The following is a 14,768-nucleotide window of genomic DNA, read 5'->3' on the forward strand; positions in this document are numbered from 1 at the left end:
GCAAGGTGCGCGAGGGCAGCACCAGTGTAAATAAATACACAGCCGAATTATGGATTTTCTCGTTTTCTGCTGACAGGAGAGAGAGAAAGGATGGATTTTAGTTCAGTTCTTACCTTCAAAATAAATCTGAAATAAAATAATTCATACATCTTGTCTAATTAATGTGCAAATGAGCTTGTATGAGGACAATAGAAATTCACCCTCCATATCGAGTAGACTGCAAAAAATCTCATCTGCACCAGTGAGCTCATTGAATCAAACTTATTCCATGTATGCTAATTAGGCTGGCTGCTTTTTATTGCATAGTAATTAATTCCATGACGGAGAGAAAAAGGTATGCTTGTTGTAGGAAAATTTCTTCTCTTGAACAAGCTACACAAAAAAATCAATCCTATCTCTGAGTCTCATAATAGGGGCGCTCTTCTGTTCCTCTACAAACGAGAAGATTGGAACTTCTTCTGGGGAAGTGTTATTTGCACACATAATTTCATTTCGCTGGGTGTGCGATTGTACTTTCCAGCAACTTAAGTAGCGTGTTTTTGCTCCAATTCGATTATTAGACCAAGCACTTTCAAATTTTGTTTGTACAACGCCTTAATTGTACAAAAGCATGTATTAAAGGTCAACACGGCGCTGAAACTCTCTCAAGAGCACATATTGCCTAAACTGTATGCAAAGCTCTGAAGTATGTAAGGAGGAAAGCTAAATGTTGGAAATTATGAAACTGAGATGGAAATTGATTATGCTTTCAAAAAATTGAATAACTCGCCATTCTTCTTGTTCGTCACATTAGTAACAAAATGTATTTTTATTAATTTTTTTTTTTTAAGTAAGAGTAATTTTAATAAAACTCTTGATTTCCGTGCTGCACAGGTGCAAAAAAAATAGATTTTTACAAGCATATTATAAAAATCTTTATGGTAATTTGTGACTGACAAATATGATCATTTTTCAATATTTTAAAAAATAATTTGCGATGCGCAGTTAAAAATAATGATATTTCAAATTTCAAAGTGCATTCATTATCAAAGGGTGTATCGTAAGTCGGAGGGATTTAAGATTTGTTATTAAAAATATGCGATAAAAAATTTTGATTAAGAGATACGATTTCAATTCCGAACTTTGAACGAAATAAAAATTAAAATTCCACGCAGCAGAAAATCGCTCCTGAAACTACTTAATTTAAGCATCGAAAAAAGATGAATAATTTATTTTATCATTTTATGCCACTCGAAACTGACAGTTTGATTGTGATATGAATTTCACAATTATTATTGTTTTGACTTTCAAAACGCGGGAGCCACTTGATTTTGTGAATGGTTGTGCCCATGCGTATTTTGCACCCTCGCTCGCAGCATCCCTCGTTTCGGCGAGAGGGATCGATAAATCTCCGCCATACTAGTTTCATCTCAAGCGGCTGGCTTGGTCTCACCACTTTCGCAACTAACGCAAGCGAAAAATTCGGCCAGCTGCGTTCACTAATTCGCGGTCTAGGTCCCGACAGGGAGCTTAATTGAGTGTGGTTTGGCACAATAAAATTAGGGCTCGCGAGTGAGATCCAAGACTGAGAGAGGACGACGTGTGAAGAAAGCATGGAAACGTGAGTATTCTCCCGGAAACTTTATTTTGAAACGCAATGCCACGTGATGTTGTTTATTGTGTTCCCCGAGATCCATTTTTTATATATATACGTACGATACTTGTCTTGAAACCAATGCAGCATAAACACAATCTCGCATTAAAAAGCAGCTTCTCTGCTAGATATTCGTCGATGCAACGCAAATAGGGAAAATTATGAAAATGCAATTTTCGCGCACTAAAAACTTTTCGTATACGAGAGAAATCTGACAGGCTTTCATCAATATTGTACAAAAATGTTTTTTAATTAATTATTGCAAGTTTTGTGTTGGCCTTAAAAAAAATAGTAGAACAAAACTTGTGAAAGGTAAAAATAATTTTTCTATTTTATCAAGGCAACCTGGTAAGGATATTTGATTTATGGGAATTTGATTATCAATTACTACTGGTTTTCACTGCTAAAAGAAAATTTTCCAAAATTATTTTAGAATTTATTAGTATAAAGTATAAAGATAAGTTAATCCAGTTAATCAATCAATAAGTGCTATAAAATTAACTTATGATGAAAACTAATTTTAAATTTATATATATTTCCTGACAAATCATTTAATTTGATTATTTTAACTAAAGTTGAACCATAGGTGAACAATAATAATTTAATTTTTTTAAAGTTCACAGTTATAATAGTTCTAGTTCCCACTTTATCCACATAAATTGGCTCAATATTTTGCCTCCAATACACTTTTATCAAGTTCAACCAGAGCCCAGCAGATGTCAACCAGCCCGCTTTTCTCGACTATTCCCGTGTCTCGTTCTCCTGCATTTAGCGACACAAGCGGCCATCATAGGAACCACTAACAAAAATAATGACCCCTTATTTAAATTTTATTAAATTTCCGCGAAATTCACGCAAGAAATCACGCTAGAATTCACGCATGAAATCAATTAAAAAATCAGTTTTGCTTCTGAAATGTCAAAATTAAAACCAAATCACTTTAAACTTGCAAAATAATAGCTGAAACCGAAGTCATATGGACCCCGAATGGGTCACGTGGTACCCACCGACCAATGGGAATCCGCGAATGGTTCTCCGTATGTCGTCATTGCTATTGAGCCACGGGACGAGCGAGGAGGCGAGAAGAAAATTATCAACTCTTTGGGTAGTTAACTCTTTGACAAGGACTAGTTTGGTGCTTCGCACGACACACTCTTACACTTCGTGACCGCAGACCTTGGAAAGGTGAGAACTCAGGTCGCACCCTCACGGCCCGAATCACGCGAAATCACGCAGCTTTCAAAATGCAATCGATCCAGGTCACAAACGTGTGTTTTTGACCAAACTCGTCTCTCACTCTATATTTGTTAGACTCACGTAGGTTCGCAATAATTTTTTTGACGATCCGGGGCTTTTTGAAGGAAATTTCAACTTTTTTTCATCTGGCCACGATGGGTTTTACAGAGACAGACCCGGAAAATACGAATTAAAAATAATTGTTCCCTTTTCCTCTCTCGCAGTTACGATTTAATGAGAGAGACGATTATCTTGTCAAACTGGATTGTGACTCACTTCTTCTCCTCCTCCTCGAAAGGATGTGCAAATCCTCCAAGTATAATATTATATTTTACTCCAAATGAACTGTTTAATTTTCAAATTCATATTAATCATTTAGGAGAATAAATTAGTAAAGTTTAGGGACATGAGCATTAAGTTGAACCCCAAGGGTGGAATTTGAATTAATGTCTTCGCTGTTTATTTACCGACTGGATCAATATCGCAACCAGCCTGCCTATTCTTGGGTTCATTCCAGGTCTGTGAACTTGGAGCGCCAAGGGTTTTTCATTTTGAACTTTAATTTTTAGAGTTTATAATTTATTTTTATTTTTAATTGATTTAACGTGACAATTGCGTAAGATATGAAAATAATTAAATTAAAAAAAACTTCAATAGTTGATAGTTTTGCCTTTAGTACCTTTTGTTTTAAACTTGAAGACATCAACAAAAGGTAATAATATTTTCCAGTTTTTCTGGATTTTTCCCCCTCCAAAACTCGATTGCAAAAAGTAAGTTTAAACCTGTAAATAATTAAGCAATTGACTGCGTAAGAATATTTACAATTACTATGATAGAACCCTAACACAATCGGCCAATAACTTATTTTGCAAAATATTAGTCACTCAACGTTCTAAATTTCTAAATCTAAACAAACCTGCCCCGACTGAGCTGCATTATTTGCATACATAATTTCTGCACGTTGCATTTTGTGGCATGCTGCATGGTTTATTTTCCATTTCCGCGAAATTTGGCATTTATTATTTTAAATCCATTTGTTTTTGTGCTTGCTTATTCCTGGCTGAAATTCACCCCCCTAGGATAAGCGAAGATGCCCGCAGGCCTAGGAGCTTCGTACAGCTCTCTGTCCGAGGACGTGTACAAGTCGACGACGACCTCGGCCGCCCCCGACAAGTTCAATGTGCTGGACTCGATGAAGAAGGCCTTCCAGCACAATTTCAAAGGCGGCTCCGGCATACTGAACAGCATCGGGGGTGGACCGGGGGCTCGGGCGCGCCACTCCAACTCCCTCGACACGGTCAGTCTGCACGCCGACGAGCCCACGCCCATTATCACCAGCAGGTAAAAAAAAACACACACACTCCAAACTCCGACACCCTCTCCAAACAACCTCACTCTTGACACCAGAGTCCAACTCTTCAAGAAGGGCACCCAATTTTTCTTTTTTTTTAGTCTCAAACTTGGAAAACTCCTAATTTGTGAATTCAGGGTTGAATATTCATTATCTAAATTTAATTTTGGCTCTTCCTTAAAAAAGTTTTTTTTTAGCAATTTATTATTGCCATATTATTTTTAAAAAATTTTGAGAAAAAATAGCTAAATTGTCCATTAAATACTGTTTTTAGTTCTGTTTCAGATTGTAAATAATAAGTTAATATTTTTCAAAAGAAATTTAAACGTGGATTCAGAAACTGAGCGAGAAAAGCAATGCTTGGATAACGAATTAAAATTTCCACTCAAAAAGTCTTAATTTTTTAGTTTTAAGTGTAAAAATAAATTATTTTGGAAACAGAAATTTAATGTTTTGAAAAGAATTAAAATTTCCATTCAAAAGTAGCATTGGTTTTCTCACTCAGTTTCTGAATCCACGTTATAATTCTTTTGAAAAATCAAAACGGTAACTGGAATACACTTAACAACACAAACACGACACAAATCTTAACTAAAAAACACACATTCATACTAATAAATTTAAAAGAAGTCAATATTTTTATTATTATTATGTTTTGAAAACTGCAAATTGGATTTTGAGTCTAATTTACAGTAATGTATCAAACACATTAGCGATGGATAATATATATTTTTTTTCTAATAATTAGTCGATAACAATGAATGATTAAAATAACATCAAGGAAAAGCCAAGGTTCTATTCAAACATCAGTATTAATTTTTATGATCAAGTAGGATCATGGTTAATGAATTTTTTTAAATAAATTTCAAAAAGAAAACATGTTTTTTTTATAATTTTGAAATAAGCAATCAGTCAATATTTAATATTTATTCATTTTTTTTATCTTTTATTGATTCCTACTATCAATCCAGATAAGTGTTAAATAACTTCCTTATTGTTTACTTATTTTGACTTAATTATCAGTCAGAAACCTTTGAAATCTCGTTTTGCTGTCCCTCCTTGAATCCGTGATTACATATTATTATTATAAGGTTGATATCTCTGTAAAAGTTGTAGACGATTGATGTTTCTATACCGCTTCTATTGCACCTTCAGTCTAGTTTGACAGTGAATGATTATAATTATGCATGCTAGTGTCTCTTGAAACACCAAATGCTTGAAATTTGCACTTCTTATTATTACTTGATGTGTAATTAGAATTTCCAATGAAAAAAAATAATGATCTTACTCGGGGTAATTGCGTTCAAAACCTATGCATCACGAAACACACTCACACACTGTGTACAGAAAAACAGTCCTTTGAAAAGACGACTTTCATTCTAGGGATAGCAGAAGGATGCCCAGCTCAGCCGAAGAGACTGCCCTCTTGGGGTAAGACATAACCGAAAAGAAGCACGTCTCAAAACGGGCACTCTTAAGGTGGTTGGATGCACTGTTCTGTCTCTCATTCATTCTCCTCGAATTCGAAAAGGCCAAACTGAATTGTCTGCCGCGCTGGGAAATATTTTTTGTGCCAACAAGACTTCTTGCTTTGTATATTCTGAAGATTATCACTAATTACCTGGCGGGACAACTACTGTTGTGGTCTTTCTTGGCCACACTCTTTTTTTAGAGGTCGCGCTCTAATCTGACAAATGAACTCACCCGATGGTCCTCTCCTGTTTTGCGTCATTCGGCCGCACCACTTGCTAGAAATTATCGACCCCTTTTCGCCTATATAACTGACTGAGCGGCTAAACGCTTTTGTTTCACGAAAGCTTTATTGTTTCCCTCGTAAAGAGGACAATTCAGTTTACCACATCCCTTTTGTTTTTGTGTCATTTTTTATCGATGGCATCGTCCGAGATTCGCTACGGAACTAGCAAATCTTAGCCTTTTGCGAATTATTCTTCTCAATTCAATTTAAATTCCAAAGTCATTCGAAACAATTACAAAACCTTCACTCATTTTCATCACAAAAATAACTCTTTCTTGCTTATCACTAACTCATTTATTTTGATTTCTAGCAACAAATAAATTTTCGCACATATTCTCCACAAATTATGTTTTTATTTTCACTTCGCTTTTGCCAGGCTTTCCAAGAGCCTGGTGACGCAATATTTTTTAATTTTTCTATGAATTAACAATTTCATTCCCGGTGTGAAGCACAATTTCTCACATATGGGCCCAGCCAAGAAACCATCTAGTAAAAATTATTCAAGTGGCGTCTCGTATTTCTCGTTCCACTGCAGACGCGGTTTCGAGTGGCATTAGGTTTCTTAATGTTTACAGTTTGCACTTCTTATCACAGCAAACACGCTCGCGGTATGCGAAAGGTTAGAATAATATGATAGCACATTTGGGTGTGCGACATGAGGCAAACCAATTACCTTATTGGCGACTGAAATTTGAACAAATTATGTGTGTGTGTTGGACGTTGTGTAATTAATTGCAATGTTATATAATAGCAGAGCATGATTTTAGTGTAGCTTTAACTGTAGGTTTTTCCTGCATGAATAAACAATTTTTTAATTAAAGTTTAAAAAAAAAAAATTAAGCAGTTTTGTAAGTGGGAAATTTTAAATTATTTTGATTTATTCTTTAAGAAATATTTTTTATTCATTTTCGCACTCTTTGGTCTTTGGTCAAAGAAAAATTCTATCAAATAAAAGGCGTAGAAAACGCCGCATAGCGAGGTTGACGTCGTCGTCGCCTTCGTGAATCATTGATTGCTGCGGGCGATTCTCGTTTGTCGATTCATATTGCGTCGCATCTCATTTCCGAAAGGGGCTGTCGATTGCGTCTTCCGTCCATCAGCGGACGCAAACAAGCCCGAAAACAATTTAACCCCACATTAAGCAGGGCGAAAAATTGCGGCACACCGGCCGGCCGGCGCTGCTCGATTCGTACACGCTGGGTGTGGAAAGAGGTCGGCGGAATATCGTGAGCGAGCCGCAGTAATGCTGCAGCTGATCGATATACAAGACGTGGGTGGGTGGCTCAGTAGGTCGGGCGGGAGGGTGCCGGGGTGCAGGCCTCACAGACATCACGATATTCGTGAATGTGTGTGGATTCAGGTGCTGCCATGTCTGGCGCAATAAGGCACGTCCGCCGTCGAAAGCCGGCTGCGCATAATTCGATGACGCGGGCGAAATATTAATTCAGACAGAAATAAAAAAAAAAGATTGCAACTGGATCGATTTGAAAATGGAGACTATTCAGATGTTACCAGTTATTTTTATTTACAATAAAAAAAAAAATCATGGAAAATTAATATTCAAATTTTTGTTTCGGATTTTCTATTATAAATTCCTACATTTTTCCAGAAAGTTCTCCCCCAATAATTCTTAATATTGCCAGCAGACGCCAGAATAGATACCATTTGGGATCTTGTTTTTATTCTTATTTTTTTTTTCAAATAATATTTTAATTTTTCTATTCTTTTCCTTGGCCACTTTTTTAGACTTCATTTTCATTCTGCTGGTGTGTAATTACAGAATAATAAATTTTTCAGTGTAGGCTGCAGCTTTCTTGAGCATTTTCAACAGACTTTATTTTTTCTTTCTTTCTTTGTTTACAGTTTCATTTGTTTTATATTTTTTTACACACAAGGGCGCTGTGAATCTAATGCAAGTCTGTTGCCCTTTCCAGCCTTTTCTTATATAATTCCAAATCATACAAATGTTGAAGTTAAACAACATAGTCTCAATGAAATACACCTTGACAGGCTTCTTGTGTACATAATCCTTGAATATTTCAATATTCTGGTCCTTGAGACGGAAACTAGTTTTAGATTGTTATATTCATGAACCGAAGTTTATTAATTTAATTGAAGGAGCTCTATAAATTAATGATAGACGTACACACGTGATGAAAAGTGCGTCGCAGAATCCGAAGCAACTCGACTTAGTGCCAATCCGCGCAAGAAGCCGTTCAAGCGCCGAATATTGACTCCAGCTTGCGTGACATTGTTAATTAAAACCGAGCACGCGGATAACAAAAATCGATTTAACAAATGAACGTCTCACAATTTTTGTTTCATTTTCTACTCTCAGCACACCATTAGTTTACTCACAAACTGTTTAGTAATTTTCTGGCATCCGCCCAAAAAAATCTTAAATGAGCAGCCGCCGCCGGCTGCTGTCTGATAAAGCACAGGACAAAACGTTTCTAATCGATAATTTGATCGTTTCCATGAAATTGGAGCAGCCGGTTGCTCTATTTACTCTAATGGAAATTTAATAGTTTGCAGACAAAAAATAGCATCCATCGAAGTAAAATGCTGGCAGTATTTCTTATTCAAAGTTCTTTTTAAAAGCATTTTTTTTTACTCTTTTTGTCACTCGCTGTCATTAGAGAATTATACGGTTGGTTGAGTTGGAAACCAACTGAAAGAAGGTATGTCACGCTCTGCCTCTGTTTGAAGGTTGATCAGACAGTGACCATTGACCTGGTTGCGCAATACTGGAGTAACTAACGCGATGCACACTACTTTCTCCTTATTAGCAGGCGACACTGCAGCACACAACCTTCTGTGCAAGAGACACACAAACAAAGTAACAACAGATTAAATATTTGCATTTTGTGAGCATACCATGAGTGTGCTTACATAGTGTAAGCGAAAATATTAAATAAAATGATATCACTTAAATTAATTAATTTCTGTTGGAACTTTGCCCTGCACGGCCATTGGCTTATTTGCCTCCGATGTATTTCTAGAATGTGTCTTAATGTACAAATATACATAATTCCGGTTTGTGCCACACACCAGTCGCTTTCGAGTCTTTCACACGAAAACACCGAATGTAATAATGAGCTCGACACACGCTTCTAGAAAAAAGGAGCATTTGGAAAGCAAAATGCCTCTGCTGGACCGTAGGAAAGTATTTAGATTTATCGCTAGAAATGTGTACAAATATCCGCAAAAAAAAAATTAATTTGTTGGGAAATTTTTGCTCCAAAAATAATGGTGAAAAATACTGGCTTTGTTTTTCATTGAGCAATAAATTATCTGACCTAAATGTGCCTTTTGTTTATATCTTTGCTCTGCGAATATTCTAGAGTAATTCTTTATCAACTTAAAATGGGTTAGAGCATGAAATTTTGCACTCGGGTGGGCCGTCCTAATAAACAAGCGAAATTTAAAAGTTCTTTCATAAGTTGCCAATTTTTATGCAGACGAGCAACTTGCTCTCTGTGCCAAAAGCTGCTCCTGGCTACCCCTTTCGGCATCTGTTGCTGCGCTACCCATTTTAAGCCCTCTTGTGTAAAAGTACATATATGATTCGCTTCCTACATCCCCCAGCCACCCTTACATCCACTCGAGCTTGTCTGAACAAGCTATGGCTATTTGACGCCAGCAGACTTGACCCATTTTAAATTGAGTGTTTCCCATTCCATGATTCGCAGACGAGACGATCAAGCAAGATTAAGTATTACTGGAGTTTGTCTGAATTTGTAAAACCAGATTTTAACAGCAAGTCCTTGCTCCCTGTTACAGCACAATGCCTAGCGACAGCATGGACGACATTGAACTCAAGAACATCCAGTTGCAGTTCCCTACTGCACGCACCCTCTCAAGAGATGAAACCAACACCACGGAGGAACAGGTCATGACCGAGAAGGGATCCATTCTGGTCGCCATCCAGGGTGACCGACGCAAACCCGCAATTATGACCTTCCACGACATTGGCCTCAACTGTAATTTTAATTTTATTTTATTCCAGTCGACTGATTTTTTCCCCTTTTTTCAGACATTGCCAATTTTCAAGCATTTTTCAACTACATTGACATGAGGGCTTTGCTGGAGAACTTCTGTGTGTACCACGTCAATGCCCCCGGACAGGAAGAAGGAGCCCCTGCTTTACCCGAAGAGTAAGTTTTAAGTTTTGGCATAGGGAAAATTTATTTTTGCTTCTATTGGATTTTTTAGTAATTCTAAAGTTGGGAGAAAATCTAGCTTGTGAGGTAAACCGCACCTCTGCTAGCCGATTCACATGTATATCCTTTTTGAAATAAGTGATAAGGAAGTGACAACTGCGTCGCAGTTTAAGTGCCGTTTACACTCAACAACTATACAGCAGGGGTTCTAGATGCATGTGACCTGTTAGTAATGCTAAGAGAACGGACTGGATTTATTCAAAACAACTCTGAGATGCTAATTGCTTACTAACATAGCATGAGTCAATGAGAGTCATAAAATTGACGTTTAAACTTCTATTTAATCTGTAGAGGTGTTCTTTCCGCTTAATTTTTTAAATGATGAATATTGTTCCGGGAACTCGATGGGTGAAGTCATCATTTTCTCAGTTTCTTGATAGGCCAGCCTGTAAAGTTATCAGTTATAAAGGGCTATTAATCTCAACTGATTGGCTATAAAGCTATTTACAATCTTGACAGACTAGCCTACTTTAAATGTTTACTTAGAAAATTTAGTAATAAATTGGAGCAAAAAATATTGATATTTTGAAATAATTATTAATAATATTTGTTATTCATAGCTACATCTACCCAACCATGGATGAACTCGCCGACATGCTCAACATTGTGATGGCCCACTACAATCTCAAAAGCATCATTGGTTTTGGAGTGGGTGCTGGAGCTAATATTTTGGCTAGGTTTGCTCTCAACCACCCCAACAAGGTTATTATTTTTAGTTGGAAACCATATGAAGTAATAGCAAATCATAATTTTTGTGCAGGTGGAGTGTTTGTGCCTGATCAATTGCGCTTCAACCCAAGCAGGCTGGATCGAGTGGGGTTATCAGAAGATGAACTCGAGGAATCTGCGTTTACAGGGAATGACCGAAGGCGTTCGTGACTATCTCATGTGGCACCACTTTGGAAAGGTATTTGTTTTAATGATCTTAATGTTTTACCCAAAAATGCATACATATATGTTATTCAATTAATGCCAATATTATATTATTCAGGGAGATTCAATAGACTTCAATCTCCCGGAATTAAAAAATCTCCTGGAATATATCCAAAGAGGTTAAATTTAAAAAATGTTGGCGCCATCCCGCGATAACTATTTTAATTCCCCCTTTGACTACTTGCAAATATCAAAAAGCTTTTTCAGGTCAGAATTTTGGGGTGATCATGAAAATGAGGCTAAAATTAAAATCAAAAATTTGTTGGGGAATGTTATCTTCACTGTACAACTGTATTATTTAAAAGCAATGCTATCTTGGAAGGATGTTTAATTTAAATATTTACCATTCTCCATTGTACTAAATGGAAAATTAAATAACAATAATAAAATTGTAGATAAATCAAAGATTAATTTAAAATTATATTCATAGGGCACTGAGGACCGCAACCACGACCTGGTTGAGGTGTACAAAGAGTACTTCGAGAGGCATGTGCAACCCACAAACTTGGCCCTCTTCCTTGATAGCTACATTCGTCGTTCTGACCTGAGCATTTCTCGAGAGACTGACCCTGGCAAGAAGAGTGACAATACCCTGAAAATGTCTGTCATGAACATCACTGGAGCATTCAGTCCGCATATTGATGACACGGTCACCCTGAATGGTCGTCTCGATCCCACCAACTCGACTTGGATGAAGGTTTTTTACATCATTTCATAGTGGTTTTCTTGTGACTTACACCTGTGAAAATATTTTTAGATTCAGGACTGTGGCATGGTTTTGGAGGAGCAGCCTGGCAAAGTAAGCGAGGCTTTCCGCCTGTTTCTGCAAGGCCAAGGCTATGGTAAGTGCGCCACTCCACAGTAGGAGTGATCAGAGTTAAATGTCTTTGAAAATCTTTTAAATCCACACTGTACAGTAGTGATTAGTAAGAATTATGCGTCTGATTCGTTTTGAGATATGAGAGATATTAAGAAGTTAAACATTCTTGGCTTTGCGCTAAACTTCGGAGAGTTCCGATTTAAAATGGACCACCGTTATAATTTATTATTTGATTTAATGCATCTCAAGAACAGCATTCACGGCGTTTTCACTATTCTCAATTGGGGCAAGGCAGAGTTCTGTTTGTTTGTTACTATGATTTTGAGAGGCACACACATAATTAAATGCAACGACAGCAATCATTATCAAAAATGCTTTTGCCAAACTGTTTTATTTGTTTTACACTGGTTCATGAGGAATTAATTCTTGCGGTATGTATATTTCAAATACTCCTCTTGTTCATGCACTTTTGTATTTATTCCATGGATTTACATAATATATCATGAAAATATATCATTTTTAATGTTCTGCCATATTACAATATTATGTGTGTTGGAAATTCTGTCCTTGAACCCGGATATTTATTTTCTATTTCCATTAATTTTGATCATGGTGCTGGAGTTGATGCTTCTTTTAAATTTTGTAAATATTTTTTGACCACATTTTGCTAGTCAAAAATTGTCTTTTTGTTTTAATTAATAGATGATGACAAGAAAAAAAATTGTTAGCTATAATTGATCGAACTAGCTAAAATGGAATAGGCATGTGCTGTATTAATCAATTCATTATATATTTTATTGTAAAATTTGTTTTGGCCGCGACTTAAACTTTGATTTCTGTTTTGCTTTCTGAAGCTGTGAGACTTGCAAGGAAGTTGTCGTCGGCCTCTGTCGAAGGTAAATTGTCGCTCAGCAGCAATTAAACCTTCATACCCCATTCCTCCACAAATCACACTCAGTCAGTGTTCAATCAGCAGTTGAACTTCATTCATTAGTAAGTGCTTCATTTTATTTGCTATATTAAATTATCTGTGTTCTATTGGTGTTCTTGTTCATTTTTCCTGCTCGTAATTAAAAATTCCATAATTGTTTATCTTAAATTAACATAAAACTTATTCTTTTCTCTCTTCATGGTGGGCATGTGCAGCTCTATCATAATTGCAAAAATGTAGTTCCTCATCTTTGTCATTTGAGTAATAGAAATAATGGCACGAAGGGGACTAAGGTATTCACTTACAATCACTTTATAACACAAAACATATAGCATGCTTTGTTTATACATATCACACATTTTCTTTTCAAATATGAGCCATCCACTTACATTCAAATTTTCCATATTTCATTCCTCTCAAAATTTAAATAAATGGTAAAGTTTGTTATGAGCGTTTGGTGTTTTTCAATCTTTGCTTTCTATTTATATTTCATGTCGCACTTTTAATTTTATAAAATTTATTTTCTTTTTAGAATAATTTGGATTCAGGAATGCATGCTAGTGGTTTTTTTAAGTATTAAATGGTGAGACTTGGCTCAGTACTCTGTGCAAAATGCAATGGAGTTTTTAAAGAAGTGTTTGCTTTTCTTGCAGGACTCTACACAATCGGGAAGGGCAGAGTGGCCAAGACTTGTCGTCAAGCCACCACATCTGTGTCTCTGGATGGCATTGACAGTGCTGTTGCTAATATCCATATCACCGAAAATCCCATCTCAGAGGCCGCAGTCTGTTAGACGTGTGCACTCGCATCAAACAAGACCATCAGAAGGAGCACTTGCAGCAGCTTTTTGAATCACTAAGAAAAAATGTTGTGTTTTTGTACAATCCGTTGGCCTACTCAATGTCACTGATGGTCCATTGGGGATAGTGAGTTAAATATTGTTAACGAAGATGATAGGATTATAAAATAATAATAACGGCATAGGTGCGCAAATAGTATCAATTATAATTTGTCGAAATAAATTGGGTTTTGCCTCGAGAACCTAATGCGCAAGGGTTGCCGATGAACACTGCGGAAAAGCTGATTACGAAAACACACTGCTTCTAGTCAATGTCTTGAAATGCTTCTGCCTCGATTGTAAATGAGCATTTAGTTATGACTTCTCTTTTGTACCTCCGTCTCTTCATTTTCGTTCCAACCACAGCAAAGCCTTTTCTTGTGATAGACCTTAGAAAGACATAGGCCGAGTCTTCACAATACCAGATTAAACAATTTGTAGTTCGTAGGCAGTGTTGTTACATTGATAAGTAGGCGACTGGGAAAGAACTGAAGCTGGATTTTGCATATATAAAAAAGTAAAATATTATTATTCATGTCAGGTGGACGTGTATTTTGTAGGATGCACCCATATTTAATTTTAACGTTGACATTCAATAACTCCTTTTGCATTGTTCAATAACTAAATAATGGCCGTAGCTTTAAGTTTAGTTGCCAAGTTTGTGTCATTTGTAAGATTGTGCAAACTCTCACTGAGGAACGAATCACCAAATCGAATTGCTTATGTTAATTTCGTAAGAAGGCGTTCTGGAAATAATAATATGTTTCAGCAACATCTTAATTATTGTATCTTTATTTTTAATTTTGTGTATATGACTTGGTTACTGATTCTGTGTTGGTTACAATAAAAATTTATACAGATATATTTGAAAGTACCCACCAAACCATTCAACTGCATTGTCTATTTACCTTTTATACTAAAACCCGCTAAAGCCTGAATAGAAAAAAGATTGGTTCAGTTTAGATTAAATTTCCATCTATAAATTTAAAAATATGTTTTTATAAACATGAAATTAACGAAAAGTTTTGAAATTTTTAAAATAATCCA

General features: G+C 36.2%; 1 protein-coding gene across 12 annotated transcripts in view; it reads left to right on the forward strand.

The window, feature by feature from the left end:
• Nucleotides 1-14,607, forward strand: part of LOC132193660 (protein NDRG3) — a 24,959-nt gene extending 10,352 nt beyond the window's left edge. For 3 of the 12 annotated variants that reach the window (XM_059614476.1, XM_059614473.1, XM_059614479.1), the window contains exons 3-10: nt 9,760-9,959; nt 10,013-10,133; nt 10,760-10,901; nt 10,960-11,106; nt 11,563-11,829; nt 11,890-11,974; nt 12,807-12,848; nt 13,537-14,607. In XM_059614476.1, the coding sequence (XP_059470459.1) occupies nt 9,760-9,959; nt 10,013-10,133; nt 10,760-10,901; nt 10,960-11,106; nt 11,563-11,829; nt 11,890-11,974; nt 12,807-12,848; nt 13,537-13,676 (1,144 nt within the window). In that variant the 3' untranslated portion in view covers nt 13,677-14,607. Of the gene's footprint in view, nt 1-1,416; nt 1,601-2,657; nt 2,819-3,948; nt 4,211-5,603; nt 5,652-9,759; nt 9,960-10,012; nt 10,134-10,759; nt 10,902-10,959; nt 11,107-11,562; nt 11,830-11,889; nt 11,975-12,806; nt 12,946-13,415; nt 13,467-13,536 lie in introns of those variants that run through there. The other 9 variants (XR_009441474.1, XM_059614477.1, XR_009441475.1 and 6 more) reach the window with 9 other exon arrangements.
• Nucleotides 14,608-14,768: the final 161 nt, after the last annotated feature.

This window comes from Neocloeon triangulifer, unplaced genomic scaffold (assembly GCF_031216515.1).
Source record: "Neocloeon triangulifer isolate White Clay Creek 2 clone unplaced genomic scaffold, ASM3121651v1 ptg000004l, whole genome shotgun sequence".
In the NCBI taxonomy this organism is placed as follows: Eukaryota; Metazoa; Arthropoda; class Insecta; order Ephemeroptera; family Baetidae; genus Neocloeon; species Neocloeon triangulifer.